The sequence below is a fragment of the Pelophylax lessonae genome (genome assembly GCF_965119305.1).
Source record: "Pelophylax lessonae genome assembly, chromosome: 1".
Lineage (NCBI taxonomy): Eukaryota > Metazoa > Chordata > Amphibia > Anura > Ranidae > Pelophylax > Pelophylax lessonae.
Window position 1 is genome coordinate 429,801,471 of NC_138768.1, and position 18,033 is coordinate 429,819,503.

General features: G+C 42.9%; 1 protein-coding gene across 1 annotated transcript in view; it reads left to right on the forward strand.

The window, feature by feature from the left end:
- The window catches only part of ANP32B (acidic nuclear phosphoprotein 32 family member B), a 74,436-nt gene that overhangs the window by 49,444 nt on the left and 6,959 nt on the right, over window positions 1-18,033 (forward strand). The window contains exon 4 of the mRNA XM_082263539.1: window positions 14,638-14,833. Coding sequence (XP_082119665.1) covers window positions 14,638-14,833 — 196 coding nt within the window. The remainder of the gene's footprint in view (window positions 1-14,637; window positions 14,834-18,033) is intronic.

Below are 18,033 nucleotides of genomic sequence, written 5' to 3' on the forward strand. Positions count from 1 at the left end.
TACCATCAAGGGCCAGGTTTCGGCCTTCGCGGTCTTATTTCAATGTCCAATGGCCACACGTTCCATGGTGCGCACCTTTATCCAGGGAGTTTGACACTTGGCTCCTCCAGTGTCCATTGCCACCATGGGACCTCAATTTGGTGCTGTCTGTTCTTCAGGAGCCTCCCTTTGAAAGTCTTTGTGAGGTTCCCCTGCTTACGTTGTCTAAAACTACTTTTTGGTGGCTATTACTGCTGCGCGCAGGTTGTCTGAGCTGGCGGCGTTGTCTTCTCGTTCACCCTACCTGGAAGCTGCAGAGACATGCAAAAATCCAGGGTATTGCTGCACCCCTTGGTAACTTTATTGAAGTATTAAAATCACATCACAGGTATGGCAGGAGCATAAAAGGTAACGCATTTCATGCAAAAGTCAGCTCTTACTCAAACCTCAAAACGCATTGCCTTTTATGCTCCTGTCATACCTGTGATGTGATTTTAATGTTTCAATAAAGTTAAAAGTGCAGCAATATTCCTGGATTTTTGTATGTCTCTGAATCTCACAGATGAGCTTTGCAGCACCCTGGGTTCCTGTTCACAACGTTTGAGAGTCAGTCACTCACCTAGAGTGGCATTTCTTTGGCTTTACAGAGATAAGATGGTTCTTCATCCCTGTCCGTCATTCCTTCCAAAGGTTGTCTCTGATTTCCATTTGCATGAAGACATTGTGTTGCCTTCCCTGTGTCCCAGGCCTAAACATCCTAAGGAAATTGTCTTGCGTTCCTTGGGCAATCAGGGTGTACCTGGCAGCTACGGAGTCTTTTCGGAAGTCACTCACTATTTGTACTCCTGGATGGATCTCAAAGGGTTGGCCGCTTCTGCTGTGACCATTTCCAGATAGATTAGACAGATGGTGATTCAGGCCTATTCAAATAAGGGTCAGGTTGCTCCTTTCCCTGAAGGTGGATGTATTGGCTCCTGTGGATGCTTCCTTCAGCTGCAAGGTTTTGCAGGCTACTGTTTAGAGGACCTGTGTTTCATTTTTTTTCAGGTGAGCTCCAGTTGTTTATGGTTGGAGCTCCTGTTACCTGGTTGGCTATGGTTTAGCCTTGGGAATTTTTTCTTGCTGTTCTCACCCCTCATGCTTGTCACTGCTTTGGGACATCCCAACTGTCAAGAAGATAAGGAGCTGTGTCCGTCAATGAAAGAGAAAATGGGATTTTCGACTTACCGTAAAATCCATTTCTCTGATGTTCATTGATGGACACAGTATCCACTCCTCTGTGGAGCTGGTTTTCTTCTGACACTGCTTGTAACAAAACGGAATGCCTATAGCTGGGAGTGGAAGTATACCCCCTTTTTGTTTTCCTGCATAGTGCCCTACTCCTGTAGGGGGCAGTATAACCAACTGTCAAGAAGATAAGGAGCGGTGTCTGTCAATGAACATCAGAAAAATGGATTTTAGGCTACGTTCACATGTTAGCGTAGCGGACCGCGGCAGAATCCCCGTGATTCTGCCCGCGATCCGGAAATCATTGCAATTCGTGGGACGCCTGTGCGTTGCCGTTGATTTGCAATGGCACCCCAAACGCTGTGCGATGTTGCCACGATTTCCGCCGGCCGAATTGCGGTAACATCGCGCAAACAAAATCGCGTGTCGCATGACACCCCAAAGAAGCTCTTGTACCTTTTTTGGGCGTCATGCAATTTTGTTTGCGCGATGTTACCCCGATTCGGCAGGCGGAAATCGCGGCAACATCGCACAACGTTTGGGGTGCCATTGCAAATCAATGGCAATGCACAGGCTTCCCGTGATTTGCAATGATTTCTGGATCGCGGGCAGAATTGCGGTGATTCTGCCTCGGTCCGCAACACTAACATGTGAACGTAGCCTCAAGGTAAGTCAAAAATCCTATTAAAAGTTGCAGCCAGCTGAGACTACAAAAGTGATAGCACCCCACTTATATCAGAAACGACTAATAAAACTGCAGCTCTACCAATAAACTTTAAAGTGCAAACACTTTGTGTAAAACACTTGTACATAAAAGTGCCATCAATGAAATTCATAGCGTGTCATAGACACTCATTAGAAATCTGCCTTGCAGTAGTGTGACACAGTTTGCAATTTACGTCAGCCATAGAAAAGGTTTTTTTTTTTTTTTTTTTTTTTTTCAAATTAAAATGCATGTTTGAATCCGAATTTGTTGCACATGATGGTGCTATGAAAATGTGACGGGTTTTATGAATTTGGAGCAAGGCTTCCGACTACATTCACAAAACTAAAAAATATGTCACAAATGCCTTTTATTGAATCGCTCTCAAAATGTTTTAAATTTCAGAATGCTGTTTTTTTTTTTTTTTTTTTCTTTTTAAGTAAATTTATTTTGTTATTTCTGGTTAAAAATATTGCTTTTGTGGCAAGATTTTTTTCAATATTACAATATTGCCCCCTAGTGAGTAAACCGTTAAAATAATTTGTTTCTACAATATGAAGTAGGTAAGTGTGTCTGCAAGTCAGTTAGTGAAATGCAACTGTGTGGCTGAAAGGGAAGGTTGAAGATGGGTTTCATGAACCTGTAGTGGCATGAACCAAACAGTGAACTAATGTGCTTTAGAATGCAAAATCTGACTGTCACTTATTCATACACTGAAACCTGTGTGATAACGTTTTAGAAGCCGACATTTGACCCCTGAGCTTCAGGGCACTGTAACTGAACCATAACTTTACCACTGCAGCAGAGCAGCCCAGCAAAAATTACCACTTTTATTTTACATTTGTCAGAAAACTATTTTTGCTTCCTGACAAAATCCATTTTACAATGTTGCATTTATTTGGCCACCAGCTCTTCTTCTTCTTCTTCTTCTTTTTTTTTTTTTTTTTTTTGCTTCAGTATTTAAAATTCCATGCTTCTGAGAGCAGCTACGGCAAATGTTTTTTACAACCTAGAATGCTGAACTTACATTTTCAGTCTTCTGTTGGCTTCAAATATAATTGTGATGTAAGTGTTCTTAATAGGGGAACAAAGTACTTAGAGGACAGTTATATAAAGTTATTTAATGGTGGATTTTTTTTATATTGTGTCATTCAAGTGTGGTATAGCTTAAGAACTTGAGTAACACTTGGTATGTAGAAATCGTTGCCTAATACTAGTCCAATATTTTTCTAAATTTTTAACACAGTTCACATATATGCGGTATGGCAAATCACATACAATGTCTGTGTGGTGCGATTTGAGCCATTCCTTTGTCTGCTCAGATCGCATCGACTATGCACAAAAAAGGTGCAGCACCTGTTGTTTTTTTTTTTTCTCCCCTCACTGAAATAGGATTGTATGGGTGTTCACACCTATGTAATCCAATTCTGTAAGTCGCAACTAGCTTTAGTGAAACGTTTTGGGGTGGTTATTAACATAAAGTGGTTGTAAAGGACGATTTCTTTTTTTTTTATAAAAAGCCTTCTGTGTGCAGCAGCCCCCATAATACTTACCTGAGCCCCATCTTGATCCAACTATGTCCACAAATGCCTCGGTAATCCGTGACTCTTCCTCCTGATTGGCTGACACCGCAGCGGCACAATTGGCTCTCACTGCTGTCAATCAAACTCAGCCAATAAGGAGAGAGGGGGCCAAACCGCGGCTCTGTGTCTGAATGGACACAGGGAGCTGCAGCTTGGGTGCCCCCACAGCAAGCTGCTTGCTGTGGGGGAACTCAACAGGAGAGAGGGGCCAGGAGCTCCAGCCAGGGACCTGAGAAGAGGAGGATCTGGGCTGCCCTGTGCAAAACCATTACACAGAGCAGGGAAGTAGAACATTTTATTTAAAAAAAGAGACTTAAACAATCACTTTAACATTGACACTTGCTGCAGTTCGCATGAACACTGTGCGATTTCAATGCAATGAGGGAAACGCACAGGATTCGCTGCATTTTCCGCACCGCATATATGTGAACTGAGTCTTAAAATCATTTTCAGGTCTTAGGGGGAATCACTGCTCAAACCACATCATTCTTATATTGGTGGTCTATAGAATGTCCCTCTTACAGATAGCCAAAAAAAGATTGTTGGTGTCATGCCAGTGGCTCTGCCAGGTGGTGTAAGGCCCAGATCTATGCAGGAACCATAAAATGGGTGTTTTTTTATTTTTTTATAACCCTTTTTTTGCAAATACATTAGTTACACGTTCAGTGGATAATTTCACACCATAACCCTTTTTTGCAGAAGGTCTTGACAAACCTGAGAAAATTGTATTCTTTATACCTGCCCTGAGATCATGCATCAAGTAATTCCACCACTCTTCTGAGCATTTTGCTTTGGAAAATTCTATAGGGCTGCAACTAATAATTATTTTCATAATAGATTCGTTTGCAAATTTATTATTTTGCTTAATCGGATAATAACCCTAAAAAAAGTGTGATGTAAAATTTAGTTAAAATGTAAAGTTTAAAAAAAAAATGGCAATTTATTCTTAAATCTCTATATGCAGTTGTAAATATAAATAACCAACTATAGAGAATAACAGACAGAAAAGATCTACTGTATATACTATTAGTGGTTGAATCTAGTAAATCTCATCAGACTCAGAGATCACATTTTTTATTTAAAGAAAAAAAAACGACATAACTGTAATATATAGTATGTATGACAGACTACCTTGTCATAGGTAGTTGGCTTGATAAAGCTACCTGCGCCTGCTGTCAGTTATGCTGGCCATACAAAAACAATGTCTTACTTCAAAAAAATTTCCATTTTAAGAACGTTTGTTGGATTTTCTAATCGTTAGTGGGGTCAAATCGACATTCATTTTCGACCACAGTGACAGGAAAATTCGAAGGATCAGAATAGAAAACTTCTTGGTCAAAGAAATTTTCAGACTGTGTATGTGGTTTTCGTTCAGAAATTACATTGGTTTTAAAACTGAATGTTAAAAGCAAGTTAAATTTTCAAACGACATGCCTTCAGAGTGCCTCTATAGCAAGCTGCAAAGTAAAGTATAGAGTGCTCCTATAGCAAGGTAAAAAAAACTTCTGCCTTTAGAACCACTTATTTCCTGCCCAGGACTACATGTCCAATGAGGCATTGGTCCTCACACATTCACAAGTTCTCAGGCACTTACTGACATGTATGGATGGTGTACTGAGCCGTATGTGTGCTGCACTGTCTTCTGACATGTAAACAAATAATGCACTATGTATGCAGACCAACTAATTGGCTGACCAACTAATCAAATATGAAAATGGTTAACAACTACTTGTCAATTAATCGATTAGCTGTTTTGGCCCTAAAATTCGACCTCTATAATAGTAGTAGCATAAAAATACATCCTCCAGTAGCAAAACCCAAATAACTATAATTTCTCTTTCGTCCATTGACGGACACAGCTTCTGATCTTCTTAACCATTGGGTTATACTGCCCCCTAGAGGAGTAGGACAGTAGGCAGAAAAAGTCTGGCTATGCCTATAGGCAGTCCCAGGGGGTATGCTCCCTCTCTGCTATAGGTACTCAGTTTTTTTTTTTTTTTCTGCTTAGTCAGGAGTAAGGAACTAGTTCCTTGCTGGGATCTCTGGTCCTAGAATTTTTTTCTTTTTACATAGATTTTTTTTTTTTCTTCTGTGAGATCTACAATCAACTGCCGGACTGGGCGACGGGCTGGATAATCTAGATCCAGCGGTCACCCCAGTCTGGCCAGTGAGTGTGCGCAGACCTCAGCTCCGTGCTAGGTCGAACATGACATAGCCCCACCGGTCGGGGGCTGGCCTGCGAGTTAAATACCTTGCAAGGTGGCATACGACCGGGTCTCAACCCGAGTCACAGCGTTCCTCCTGGCTGTCAGCCCCTCCATTTCGATAGTGAGGAGGTTCTGTCTGGAGCGGTGCCTGTCTGGTTCCTGGCATGGTAAGTAACTGTCCCCCCCCCCCCCCTCCCCTGGAGGGTTTTGGTGTGAACGCGGGCCCCTCTATGGCATGGTCGGACCTCAGGGTTTCGGTAGTCTCGGTGGGCCATGTCGCCCCCCCCCCATCCCCTCCTTCACTTGCGCTCGGGCTGTGGGGTGGCCTGGTCCATCTCCTGCGGTGGGGGCAGGGTGCGGTGGGGGGGGGTGCCACCGGCAACTGGGTGATCGGCTGTGGGGGGGGGCTGCACCTGGTGGGGGCTTCTGCCAGTGGCCCCCCTTCCTTCCTGTGCCGTTTTCTGGAATTGAGGGATCCCTCCTGGGTCTCTGGGAGCCTCGCAGTGCTGCCATTTTCTTGTAGCCTGTGTGCTCAATGCATGGTGGCCATGTTGTGTAGTCTGGCGGCCATTTTGTGGTGGTTTGTCATTGAAAATAGCGGTGGCCATGACAGTGGAGCCCTATGGGCGGTGATTTGACCGGTGGGAGCCCCTCCTCATCCCTTCGTGCTGACCTCCTGGATCTTTTCACTTCCTGATCTCCACACGTGGAGGGCAGGTTATCCTAGTGGCTGCAGGTGCCTATTTCTGCTGGGTGGTGAGTCTGGTGGGGTCCTCTCCCTCTCTGCAGAGGATCGATTAAGTGCTCCGTTACTGGTGACAGAGTGGTGATGCCGGAGCATTGGGGGTGTCCCTTAGCAGTGTTTTTTTTTTTAACACATTTTTTGTGGGGTCCCCCTATTGACTCATGGAATCCTTGGAGCACATTTTCCCACCTGTTCCATTCTGGGAGGCTGCTGGGCCCTCCGGCTCCCAACCATCCATTGATGCACTGACGGTGGTCCTGGAGTCCTTTGTGTCCTGGGTGGAGGTGGTCTGCTGGGTCTGCGACCACGCGTCCTGAGTCTTCGGATAGTGAATGATTCCTCCACTCCTGTAGCCACGTACGAAAAGGTGCTGGTGGATGCACTAATTTTATCTGTAAGACCTTAAAAATGGAGGACGCAGCTGAAGATGCGACGGAGGCGCCAGTTCTCTTTGGCACTCACAAGCCATGCAGAGTGGCAAAGGTGTTTCCTTTCCCCTTCTATTTTGACAGAATTGTTGCTAAAGAGTGGGAATGGCCAAAACGTCCCCTTGTGGTCCCTAAGCAATTTGCTATGCCGTACCCCTATGAGGAGTCTTTCTTAAAAAGTGGACTGTTCCACCGGTGGTGGACCCTCCGGTCTCCAGATTGAACAAGGCAACCATGATTCCGGTTGAAAAGTCCTTGGCCTTTGAGGACCCGGCTGACAGGAAGACGGAGGATGTGGCCCGCAATATGTACACTGCGGCTGGTTCGAAACTGAGGCTGGTATTTACCATTGCACTGGTGTCAAACTCTGACCGAGTGGGCTAAGCTTTTACGCCGTAACCCGGAGTTCCCCCCTGCCTTTGCTGAGCTGGCGGACCAGTTGGTCCATGGGTTGCAGTTTATCTGTGATGCCACTTTGGATGCGGCTCCCCTAGTCGCTAGGCTCTCTTTTTCAGCAGTGGTCCTTCAGCGTATTTTTTTTACTTTAATGCTGGTCTGCGGACCAGACTTCTAAAAAGGCCTTGACTGATCTTCTTTTTCATGGAGATTGCCTTTTTGGAGCTACCCTGGATGACATAATTAAGGTTCTCACAGGGGGGAAGAGTACCTTCATCCAAAGAAAATTGCTTTGCATGCTTTGGATGTGGTCCGGATGATTAGGGTGTACCTGGCAGCTACGGAGTCTTTTAGGAAATCAGACTAAAGCCCCGTACACACGTACTGATCGTCGGCCGAACGATCGGCCGTCTTTTGTCCAGGGCTGTCGTGTCTGTTAAAAACTGCAAAAGACTGCACACAAATTTTGTCAGCCAACAACAGCCGACTGCAGAAGTGATGTCATGTGATGGTTAACTTTCCTTGTCTTTTTTTTTCATTTCTGAGCATGCCCAATCTTGTTAATCTGCTGTCTGTCGGCCGAAATCTGTACTGACTGGCGAACAATCGGCCGTTCTGGTGACGGCCAACAAATATTTTAAAGTCTGCACGACAGATTCTGTTCGGCCGAAAATGCGCTGTCGGAAGCATCATACTAACAAGCCTACAGTCGGCCGATTGGTCGGCGGCCGAATATTTACGGCCGACAATCGGTACGTGTGTACGGGGCTTTACTATTTGTGCTCACGGATGGGTATCGGAAAGGGTTGTCTGCTTCCTCTGCGACCATTTCCAGAAGGATCAGACAGACGGTGATTCAGGCCTATTCCATCAAGGGTCAGATTCCTCCTTTCCCTGTCAAGGCGCAGTCTACCTGGACGCTCAGTGCCTCCTGGGCCTTCCATTAGGGATGCACCGAATATTCGGCGGCCGAAAATAGAAAAAATAGCACTTTCGGTATTCGGCCGAATAAGTCAAAAGGCCGAATAATTTTGTGCCGAACAATAGGGCTGAACGATAGTCGATATGATATCGACTATCGTTCTGTGGCCGTAGGCGATATTCATATCGCCGAGGTCACGATATTTACAGGGGGAAGGGACTCGGAGGAGGACAGGAGGACTCAGACTTCCGTGAAGCCGGGACACTTCAGCGGTGAGCATACATCCATTACTCACTCGTGCACTGCAGCCCGCCCCACACATTCATTGAGTCTTACTCTCCTCCCTAGTTTTTTCAATGGCACATTCAGGAAGCCAATCACTCCGTGATTAGCTGCACAGCGAACCAATCACGCGTGCCTGCACACCTGATTGGTTCCGCTGTGCCGCTACTCACGGCGTGATTGGCTTCCTGAATGTGCCATTGAAAAAACTAGGGAGGAGAGTAAGACTCACTGAATGTGTGGGGCGGGCTGCAGTGCACGAGTGAGTAATGGATGTATGCGGCTGTGCTCCTTTCCCGGCTCCTACTAGTCAACCTCCAGCCTCCTACTACTACTACTACCACCACTATGAGAGACTATAGTGCAATTTGGGTGGGTGGTGCGCTTCAGAAGTGGAAATGTAACTTATAAGGGTGTGGCTTAAAACATGGCTTAAAATGGTGAATATATAAAATAAAGACGTGTTCCTGTGATAAAATTGTGTATTCGTTAAATTATGCCGTGGTGATCAAACAAATTAAAATGTAAATAAACCATTACAATATATCTTCTATACAAAAAAAGTGCTGAGTACTTCAATTTCATAAAAAATCAGTAAATAAATAATCCGTTAATAAAGTATAAATATATAGATGGAGTTTCAAAACCAATTAAAGGTGCTTTGTGCTTTCTGAAATAAATAAATAAAGTGCACTGTTCAAGGTGTCCATTTATAAAAATCCAAAAATCAGGTACAATTCCCTTCAATAGCTTCAAAGAATAGTAAACGTGCTCTCATGCAAGAAATAAGGGTGTTGTGACTTGCTGCCTCCACCAGGTGTCACATCTAGGTGTTCTATATTCTCACCTCAATAAGGTGTATATTGCGCCTGTATGTAAAGCTTAGCCTCCGGGTAACATGTAGGCTTTTGCTAATTCCAGTCTCCTGTTTCGACCTCCGGGTGTTTTCCTGTCCTGTCCTTTCAGCTTTTGGGGTGTAATCTGTAATCTGGCTATCCTGGGCCGGGCTGCTCACACCTCCAACATTGACAAACACACTGTGTTGGAGGTGTGAGCAGCCCGGCCCGGGATAGCCAGATTACAGATTACACCCCAAAAGCTGAAAGGACAGGACAGGAAAACACCCGGAGGTCGAAACAGGAGACTGGAATTAGCAAAAGCCTACATGTTACCCGGAGGCTAAGCTTTACATACAGGCGCAATATACACCTTATTGAGGTGAGAATATAGAACACCTAGATGTGACACCTGGTGGAGGCAGCAAGTCACAACACCCTTATTTCTTGCATGAGAGCACGTTTACTATTCTTTGAAGCTATTGAAGGGAATTGTACCTGATTTTTGGATTTTTATAAATGGACACCTTGAACAGTGCACTTTATTTATTTATTTCAGAAAGCACAAAGCACCTTTAATTGGTTTTGAAACTCCATCTATATATTTATACTTTATTAACGGATTATTTATTTACTGATTTTTTATGAAATTGAAGTACTCAGCACTTTTTTTGTATAGAAGATATATTGTAATGGTTTATTTACATTTTAATTTGTTTGATCACCACGGCATAATTTAACGAATACACAATTTTATCACAGGAACACGTCTTTATTTTATATATTCACCATTTTAAGCCATGTTTTAAGCCACACCCTTATAAGTTACATTTCCACTTCTGAAGCGCACCACCCACCCAAATTGCACTATTGTATTGACTGGTTCCTGGTACCAGTATTGTGGTGCAGCAGCAGGAAGGGAAACATATACGACCTCGGATAGCGCAGGAACCACCCATACATATAAGATTCACTATGAGAGACTGTCACTATAATCTGATCGAGTCCACACTGACACTGACTGACTGTCACTGAGTAATTGATGTTACCACATTAACCCTGACCTGCCCAGTGCCCTGTATCTGCAATTAAAATTTACAAGGCTGCCTGCATGCTTCCTGATTTCCATTCCCAGCATCCTTCCCAATCCCTACAGTGTCACTAACATTAACCCTATGGTAAAAGGCTGCAGTGTGCACTGAATCCCATTCCCTACAGTAACATTTAGGGAGAGAGAGAGACATGAGAGGACGAGAGAGAGAGAGAGAGAGAGAGAGAGAGACATGAGAGGACAAGAGAGAGAGAGTGAGAGGACAAGAGAGAGAGACACACGAGAGGACAAGAGAGAGGACAAAAAATTGGCAAAATAAATGGAAAAAATGCGAAACACCGCGTTCGGTATTCGGCCTTCGGCCAAACATTTCATTATTATTCGGCTTCGGCCAAGAATTTCATTTCGGTGCATCCCTACCTTCCATCATCAGGCGTCAGTGAAGCAGGTTTTCAAGGCGGCCATCTAGTCGTCGATGCACACTTTCACAAAGTTCTTTAAAGTGGCTGTGTTGGCATCTACGGATGCTTCTTTTGGCCGCAAGGTTTTGCAGACTGCTGTTTAGAGGACTTGGTCCTCTTTGAGGGTGTATTGTTTTTTCAGGTGGGCTCCAGTTGTTTTGGTTGAGCTCCTGTTTACCTGGTTTTCTATAGTTTTAGCCTTGGGAATTTCTTTTTTTTTTTTGGTGTTCCCACCCCTCATGTTTAACACTGCTTTGAGACGTCCCAATGGTTAAGAAGATCAGGAGCTGTGTCCATCAAAGAACGAAAGAGAAAATGTGGTTTTTGACTTACCGTAAAATCCATTTCTCTGATGTTCATTGGCGGACACAGCACCCACCCCTCTGTGGAGTTGTAATTCTTCTGTTACTGCTTGTAATAAAACAGAGTACCTTTAGCCAGATTTTTTTCTGCCTAGTGTCCTACTCTGGGGCAGTATAACCCAATGGTTAAGATCAGGAGCTGTGTCCATCAATTAACATCAGAGAAATGAATTTTACGGTAAGTCAAAAATCCAATTTTTCAGATGTCCTTTTATATAGTCTGTTCCCTCACACATTTCTAAGTGCTTCCAACTAATGGAGGGAAAAAGGTCACTGTGTTAGAAGCATGAATTTTCCTGCAGTCGAGGATGACCTTTACCCCAGCTGTGTCACAGGCATACACACAAATATGTTGTTAGACCAAATTCACAAAATGCAAAGTATGGGTGAGGCAGCGCACCCTGGCCTCTCAGTCTAAAAGATTTTGAAGGTGCTTACAAGTTTCGCAAAAGTTTGACATCACGTTGGTTTAATCTGTTACACGAGGTCAAAAGTACATGTTTATATAGTGGATGTTTTGTTTCCTAAAGAATCCAGGCATTCAATAAGCGTAAAATGCACTAATTTTTAGCAACCAATCAAAATTAATTTTTACTGATCAAACCATAGTAAACTAAAGTTTAATTACTGGATTATGACACTTGGTTCGCTTGCACTATCATGGATAAGCTTCACTGTGATGTATGCATTCATCTTGTAAGTTGGACATTCATAAAGGGAAAGATATTAGGAAAACCTTTTCATTAGAAGATGAACTTACATTTATGGCTTTTAAAGCGGTGGTAAACTCTAATATATATATATTTTCTTTCAATAGACCCCTACAGGTTTGTGCAACAATGTGCTAGTATGCGCCACATACTTGCACATTATGACAGACTTTCCTTTTCAAATAGGTCCAAACAAGCCCCTCTAGCGCTGAGCTCTCACTGCTCCCACTCTAGCCGCTTGAATGGCTGGGCATGTGCATGGGAGTCACCATCGTGGCATGGCACTTTGTATTCAGGGCACACGGCACATGTGCAGTGATTGTCATCGGTTGGGACTGATGTGGAGATCTACTAAACAGTTAGTAGATACAGGTAAGACTTACTATAAGCTTACCTGTAGGAACCAGTTATATTTCAGACTTTACTACTGCTTTAAGCTCAACATTTTTATACAATATACATTAAAGATGAATCTACCATTAGGAGCCTATATTATAAAGTACATTTTAATTTTAGTCTTTTTGCTGCTAATTTTGTGCACTTCCCTTTAGGCCGGCCTTAGGTGGTTTAGCAGGGACCAGCCGAGATTCGAACCATCTATGGGCATGCTGCTTATACCCAAGTTAAACCATCAATTGACTTTGGTACAATTAGCATGCCTGATTTTTACATGTGAATACTGCCACTAGTTATAGCCGCTAGCAGTAATCACTATGTTCTCCCAGAAGGAACGGATTCCTGCGGGGAGAACACAATAGCTTCATTGGAGGGATTCCCCCATCAACACAGTCAGCAGTTTGCAGGAAAGGAAATCGTATAAATAGCCTGGCTTACACTCCTTTCAAACGGTAACTCTTATTAGGTCCACCTGTCAGTTTTTCAGGTGGATCTGAACAAAAGCTCATTGTTAGTTTGTGGACAAACAGATGTAAACAGACATACGTCCCATTACCTCCCAAGTCTGTCTAGGTCAGAAAAGAAGCTTTTTTTTTTTTTTTTTGGTGGAGAAATATGATGAAAAGACGCATAACTCCAGTTTTTCCCTAGTCTTATGGAAGTCTAGCTAAGATTATTCTTGTGAAATGTCGCCTATTCAATTTTCTATGGGGAGCCAATAAGTGGTTACCCACTTCCCTGTAAACTGCATAGCCGCCATCCTCCCATTTACTAGTTCACTACTGTGCAAGAGAGAAACCCATTTGTTTAGAAACCAGGCATTGCTTACCTTTTTTTATGAAGAGGTTTGCTCCAGGGTCATTGTTCTTATCCTTTATTACTACTTGGTGAGTCCCTGTCTGCTCACATAGTAGGTGCAGCAATTTCCTAAATGAATGTTTAAATGATTTACTAAAATTCAGTACGACAGCCCCCGACCATGGACCTTTTAAACAAATCAGCAGGGCCAGTACCATCATTTGTATCCTCACACAAATTACACAACCATCACAACTTTAAAAACGGTTAACCTGAATAAAAAAAAAAAGTCCTTCAGTTTTCATTTTTTGTGATTCTCCTTTTTGTTTAAAACAATAGTGTTCTGTGAGAAATATGAATGCTGAACTTTCTTGAAATGATAGTTGCCCGGCACCCATTTTTTTCAATAATGGCCAATTATTTATCAATGGCTACAATGCTTCTGGATCCAGAACAAGTATGCAGCGTTGGAGTTCTGGCTGCGCTTGTTGCATGCTTGTTCTTGGTCAGTGACAAAAATTGTTTCCCTATAACCCCCCTCTGGGGTTGAAGCAAACCCCCACTTTCATTTGTACTGTGGAATTAGCAGTCTACAGGTACTGGTTGACGGAGCCTAATTGGTTTGCAGTAGTGATCGACCAATATTGTTTTTTTCTTGCCGATACCGATATTTTGGTCATTGCATATCGGTATCAGCCAATATTGGCCGATTATTTTCGTACATTAAAAACTTTTTTTTTTTTTTTTTTTTTGACAGGTACTGTTGTGGAGGGATCTGGGGGTCTAGAAGACCCCAAACCCCTCCTCTGCCCTTAAAAGCATTCAAAACTGCTGTAATTTTTTTTTAATCTGGTGCCGAGTACCCAGAAGTTATGTCATGATATCACTTCTGGGTTTTTACACAGAGACCCGATCAGAGCCGAATGCGGCTTTAATCGGGTCTTCTCTTCGGCGGCCGTGCAGGATGGTTGCCCAGGTCTCCCGATGGGATGGGAGACCCGGGCAAGCTGTGACAGGAAGGGGGGGGGCGTCCCCTCCCGCTCCTTGTAATGACAGCCGAGCGGCTTCTCAGCCGCATCGGTTGTCATTACAAGACAGCCGACCGTCGGCTATGGACACCGGTACTGGGGTGATGCCTCTATTTGCAGGCATCACTCCGGTGCAACCACTTTCTGAAATATCGGCAATATCAGTCACCTTGGTGGCCGATTCCGATATATCAGGGAAAGTGCAGATCGGCCCTCAATATATGGGCTTTGCCGACAATCGGTCAATCCCTAGTTTGCAGGGTGGCTAACTTTAAAAATCAGATTGCACAACCCTAGTTTTTTATATTTTTTTGTTTTCTGTTGGTTTTAATTCTGAAAAAGCATAACCGTTTGAAATTTCCTCAAAAGCAGTAGGTTACAAATCAGCCTGACACAGGTGAAATCTTTGTAGGTCTAACTATACAGGGATGAGAAAATCTATTTACATTTAATATGTGATTAATTTTGACTTAATATTGTTAAATGTTGTCCTGCTGATGATACATTTTTCATTTCTTTTCAGAAAAAATTGGAGCATCTAAAGAGTCTTGACCTATTCAACTGTGAAGTAACAAATCTTAATGACTACAGAGAAAGTGTATTCAAACTACTTCCTCAGCTGACTTATCTGGATGGTTATGACAAAGATGATAAAGAAGCCCCAGATTCGGATGCAGAAGCTGATGGGGATGGTGTTGACGAGGAGGAAGAAGATGAAGGTGTGTGATAAAAAAATGAAATTTTTTCATTCACCAGTGTCTGTTTCTATAAGGCTGTTTTATTATGTCAGGTTTTGCAGAACTAAACCCTTCTATCTTTTACAGCCAAGGAAGCTGCCATCTTGGCTTTCGATTGATCTGCAGTTGTCATGGTACTGCACATGTGATCAGTTATTACACCAGCCATTTGATGGCTTGAGAGTTTGGTTGAGAGAAAAAGCAATTGTTGTACTCTCAATCCCACCATGCCTTTTTAATGTTACTGTTTTGGGAAAGTTAAAGCAGAGCTCCAGCCAGAAGGGGAAGCTCTGCTTTTTGTGCCATATTTGGCACCTTTTGGGGAGAAGGGGGATATTGGGTACCTGGTTTTGACAGGTACTCACTCCCACTTCCTGCTGAATTCGCTGCAAACCCCTTCTCCTTCCCCCGCAACCAACCCATTCACAAAGAGTATCGCAGTAGGAAACCGGCTGTGAAACCACAAGGCTTCACTCTGTTTCCCTTAGTCAAGATGGCGGCGTGAGCACCCAGTAGCTGATTGAAAAATCGTCTCGGACAAGGACAAGGCTGGATTCCAGGAAAGGTAAGTGCCCTAATATTAAAAGTCAGCAGCTACAGTATTTGTAGCTGCTGCCTTTTATTTTTTACTGAAAGAGCCTAAAACTCCTCTTTAAAATTGACGTTGTGCTTTACATGACAGTGGATGAAAGTAATTCTGGCCTAAAAGACATTTAAATGGTACTGGTTTTTAAATAAACCTTGAAAAAAATTTACAATTTGTGTGTTAATGTTTTGAAAAAGCTTGTTACAATGCTTGACTTGCAATTATATGTGTGTATATGGGTCTCATTACTTTTCTTTTTAACAACTGCACCTGCTAAGTCTACCTGCATGTTTTGCCAGTATTCCAGATTCAATACGGAAAGAAAACATGCCTCCATTCCAGACACTGTGTGCTCTTTTCAAAACGATTAAATTAGACAATCTGAAATGTATTTGTTTAACCACTTGCTTACTGAACACATATACCCCCTTCCTGCTCAGTCCAATTTTCAGCTTTCAGTGCTGTCACTCTTTGAATGACAATTCAGCAGTCATACTACACTGTACCCATATTACATTTTTATCATTTTTTCACACAAATAGCTTTTTATTGGTGGTATTAAATCACTTCTGGATTTTTTTATTTTTTGCTAAACAAATTTTCATAGTTTGTTATAAAATTTTGCAAACATGTACTTTTTCTCCTTGATGTGTGCTGATGCGGCTGCACTGATGTGCATTGATAGGCTGCACTGATAGGTGGCACTTAAGGGCACTGATTGGCAGCACGGATAGGTGGCACTGGTTAGCAGTACTGATAGGCACTGCTTAGGCGCACTGGTTAGCAACACTGGCAGTCACTGTATGGGACGGATGTCCCTTTTACAGAAGCTGGTAATTGGCGTATTTTTCTCCTCGCGCTGTCAGCGGGAGAAAAAAAAAGCAGATTTCCGGCTTCTGTTTAAATCGTGATCAGCTGATCACGTGGTAAAGGGCCGAGATTGGCCCTTTACTCTAATCTGTGATTAGCCGAGTCCCAAGGGCTCGGCTGACACAGAGCATGCTGCAGGGGGTGCGCGGGCACCGCTAGAACGGGAAGACGTCAATGTTCTCCCTCCCGGCAATTTAAGCCCACTCTGTAGCCGTCTTTTGGCTATAGCGTGGGCATCAAGTGGTTAATACTGTATAATCTGTATACATTTTTTTTTTTTTTTTTTTCATGCAAAGTCCTCAAATTTACTTAATGAGATAGTTTAGTTTTGTGCTAATTTCTCTCCTAGATGCATTAGTAATTAGAAACATGCCTAGATCGAACACTCCACTTCAGGTCTTCATGACCTACCAAATGGATGCTATCAAAATAATAAAGACCTGATAACTACCTACTTACTCCCTTTTATTAATCACAAGAATTTAATAGTGACCTTCTTCCCTTTTTTTGATGACAAGCTCTTATTATTCTAATAAAGAAGCGGGGCAACGAACCCTCACAATGCAGATCACTCTCACTATATCACTATCTAACTGAAACCTTAAAGTGGAAATAAACCCTCCAATCATTTTACAGTCAACACACCTACCTTCTTAGCCTATGTTTGATCTGCAGGTTCCATGAGGCTGCACATGTGATTAGTTACTATTTAGCATTTGATGACTTAGTTCAATTGAGAGCACAAGCAAATGTGACCTATATAATTCACAAAATACCTTGATGTAACGGTTTTGGAAATGGGTAAAGTGGAACTAAAAGCCCCAATACTTGCATTACTTCTAATAGTCTGACATCCACGAAGTTCCTTGAAAATGGCGGCATCTACTCCCTGGGTTCTTCTTGGTGTCAGTCTTTGGCTTTTTGATTGTTCCATGTGGCGTGACGACTCTTAAGCTGGATACACACTATACAATTATCTTTCGATTTTTTTTTTTTTTTTTTTTTTTCCTTCAGACTTACCAAAACTATATAATAGGAGGTCAGACCTTAACACTTTCAATTTGTATGCAATCAGGCAGGCCCTTGCACTACATAGTTGAAGGCAAATCTAAAGGAAATCTGCCAACAAAAGTTGTATGGTGTGTATCCAGCTTTACTCCTGCGCATGTTCATGAGTACAGTCATCCTGGCACAATGTCTTTCCCACACACTGTGGAATATACACCCCGCAGAGAATTGCAAATAGCCAGGTAAGTGTACTTTATTGCAGAAACAACATTGTCTCTTCTCTGCAATAAAAAGCCTGTTTGCAATTTCCTTTTATTTATTTATTTATTTTTTAACCCATTAAGAGCCGGTTCACACTGAGGCGATCCGACTTCGGGGGGCGACCTTTGAAGTTGTGTGCACCGCGACTTGCAGGGACTTCACATAATGGAAGTCTACGAAAGTCGCTCCCAGGTCGCCCCAAAGTAGTACAGGACCCTTTTTCTAAGTTGGAGCGACTTGTGTCGCTCCTATTAGAACGGGTCCTGTACTACTCAATGGACCGCGACTTGTCAGCCTGACATGGGCTCTTAGTCCTACTTTAAATATCGATTTAACTTTCTCGAAAAAACAAGTGAGTAAAGGCATGCTGTGAGTGATAGCTGTCACAGATGCTTGTGCTGTTGACAAAACTATCAAGGCTTTAGTCTTGCTAGCCGATTAATTTCAGTGGGCTGCA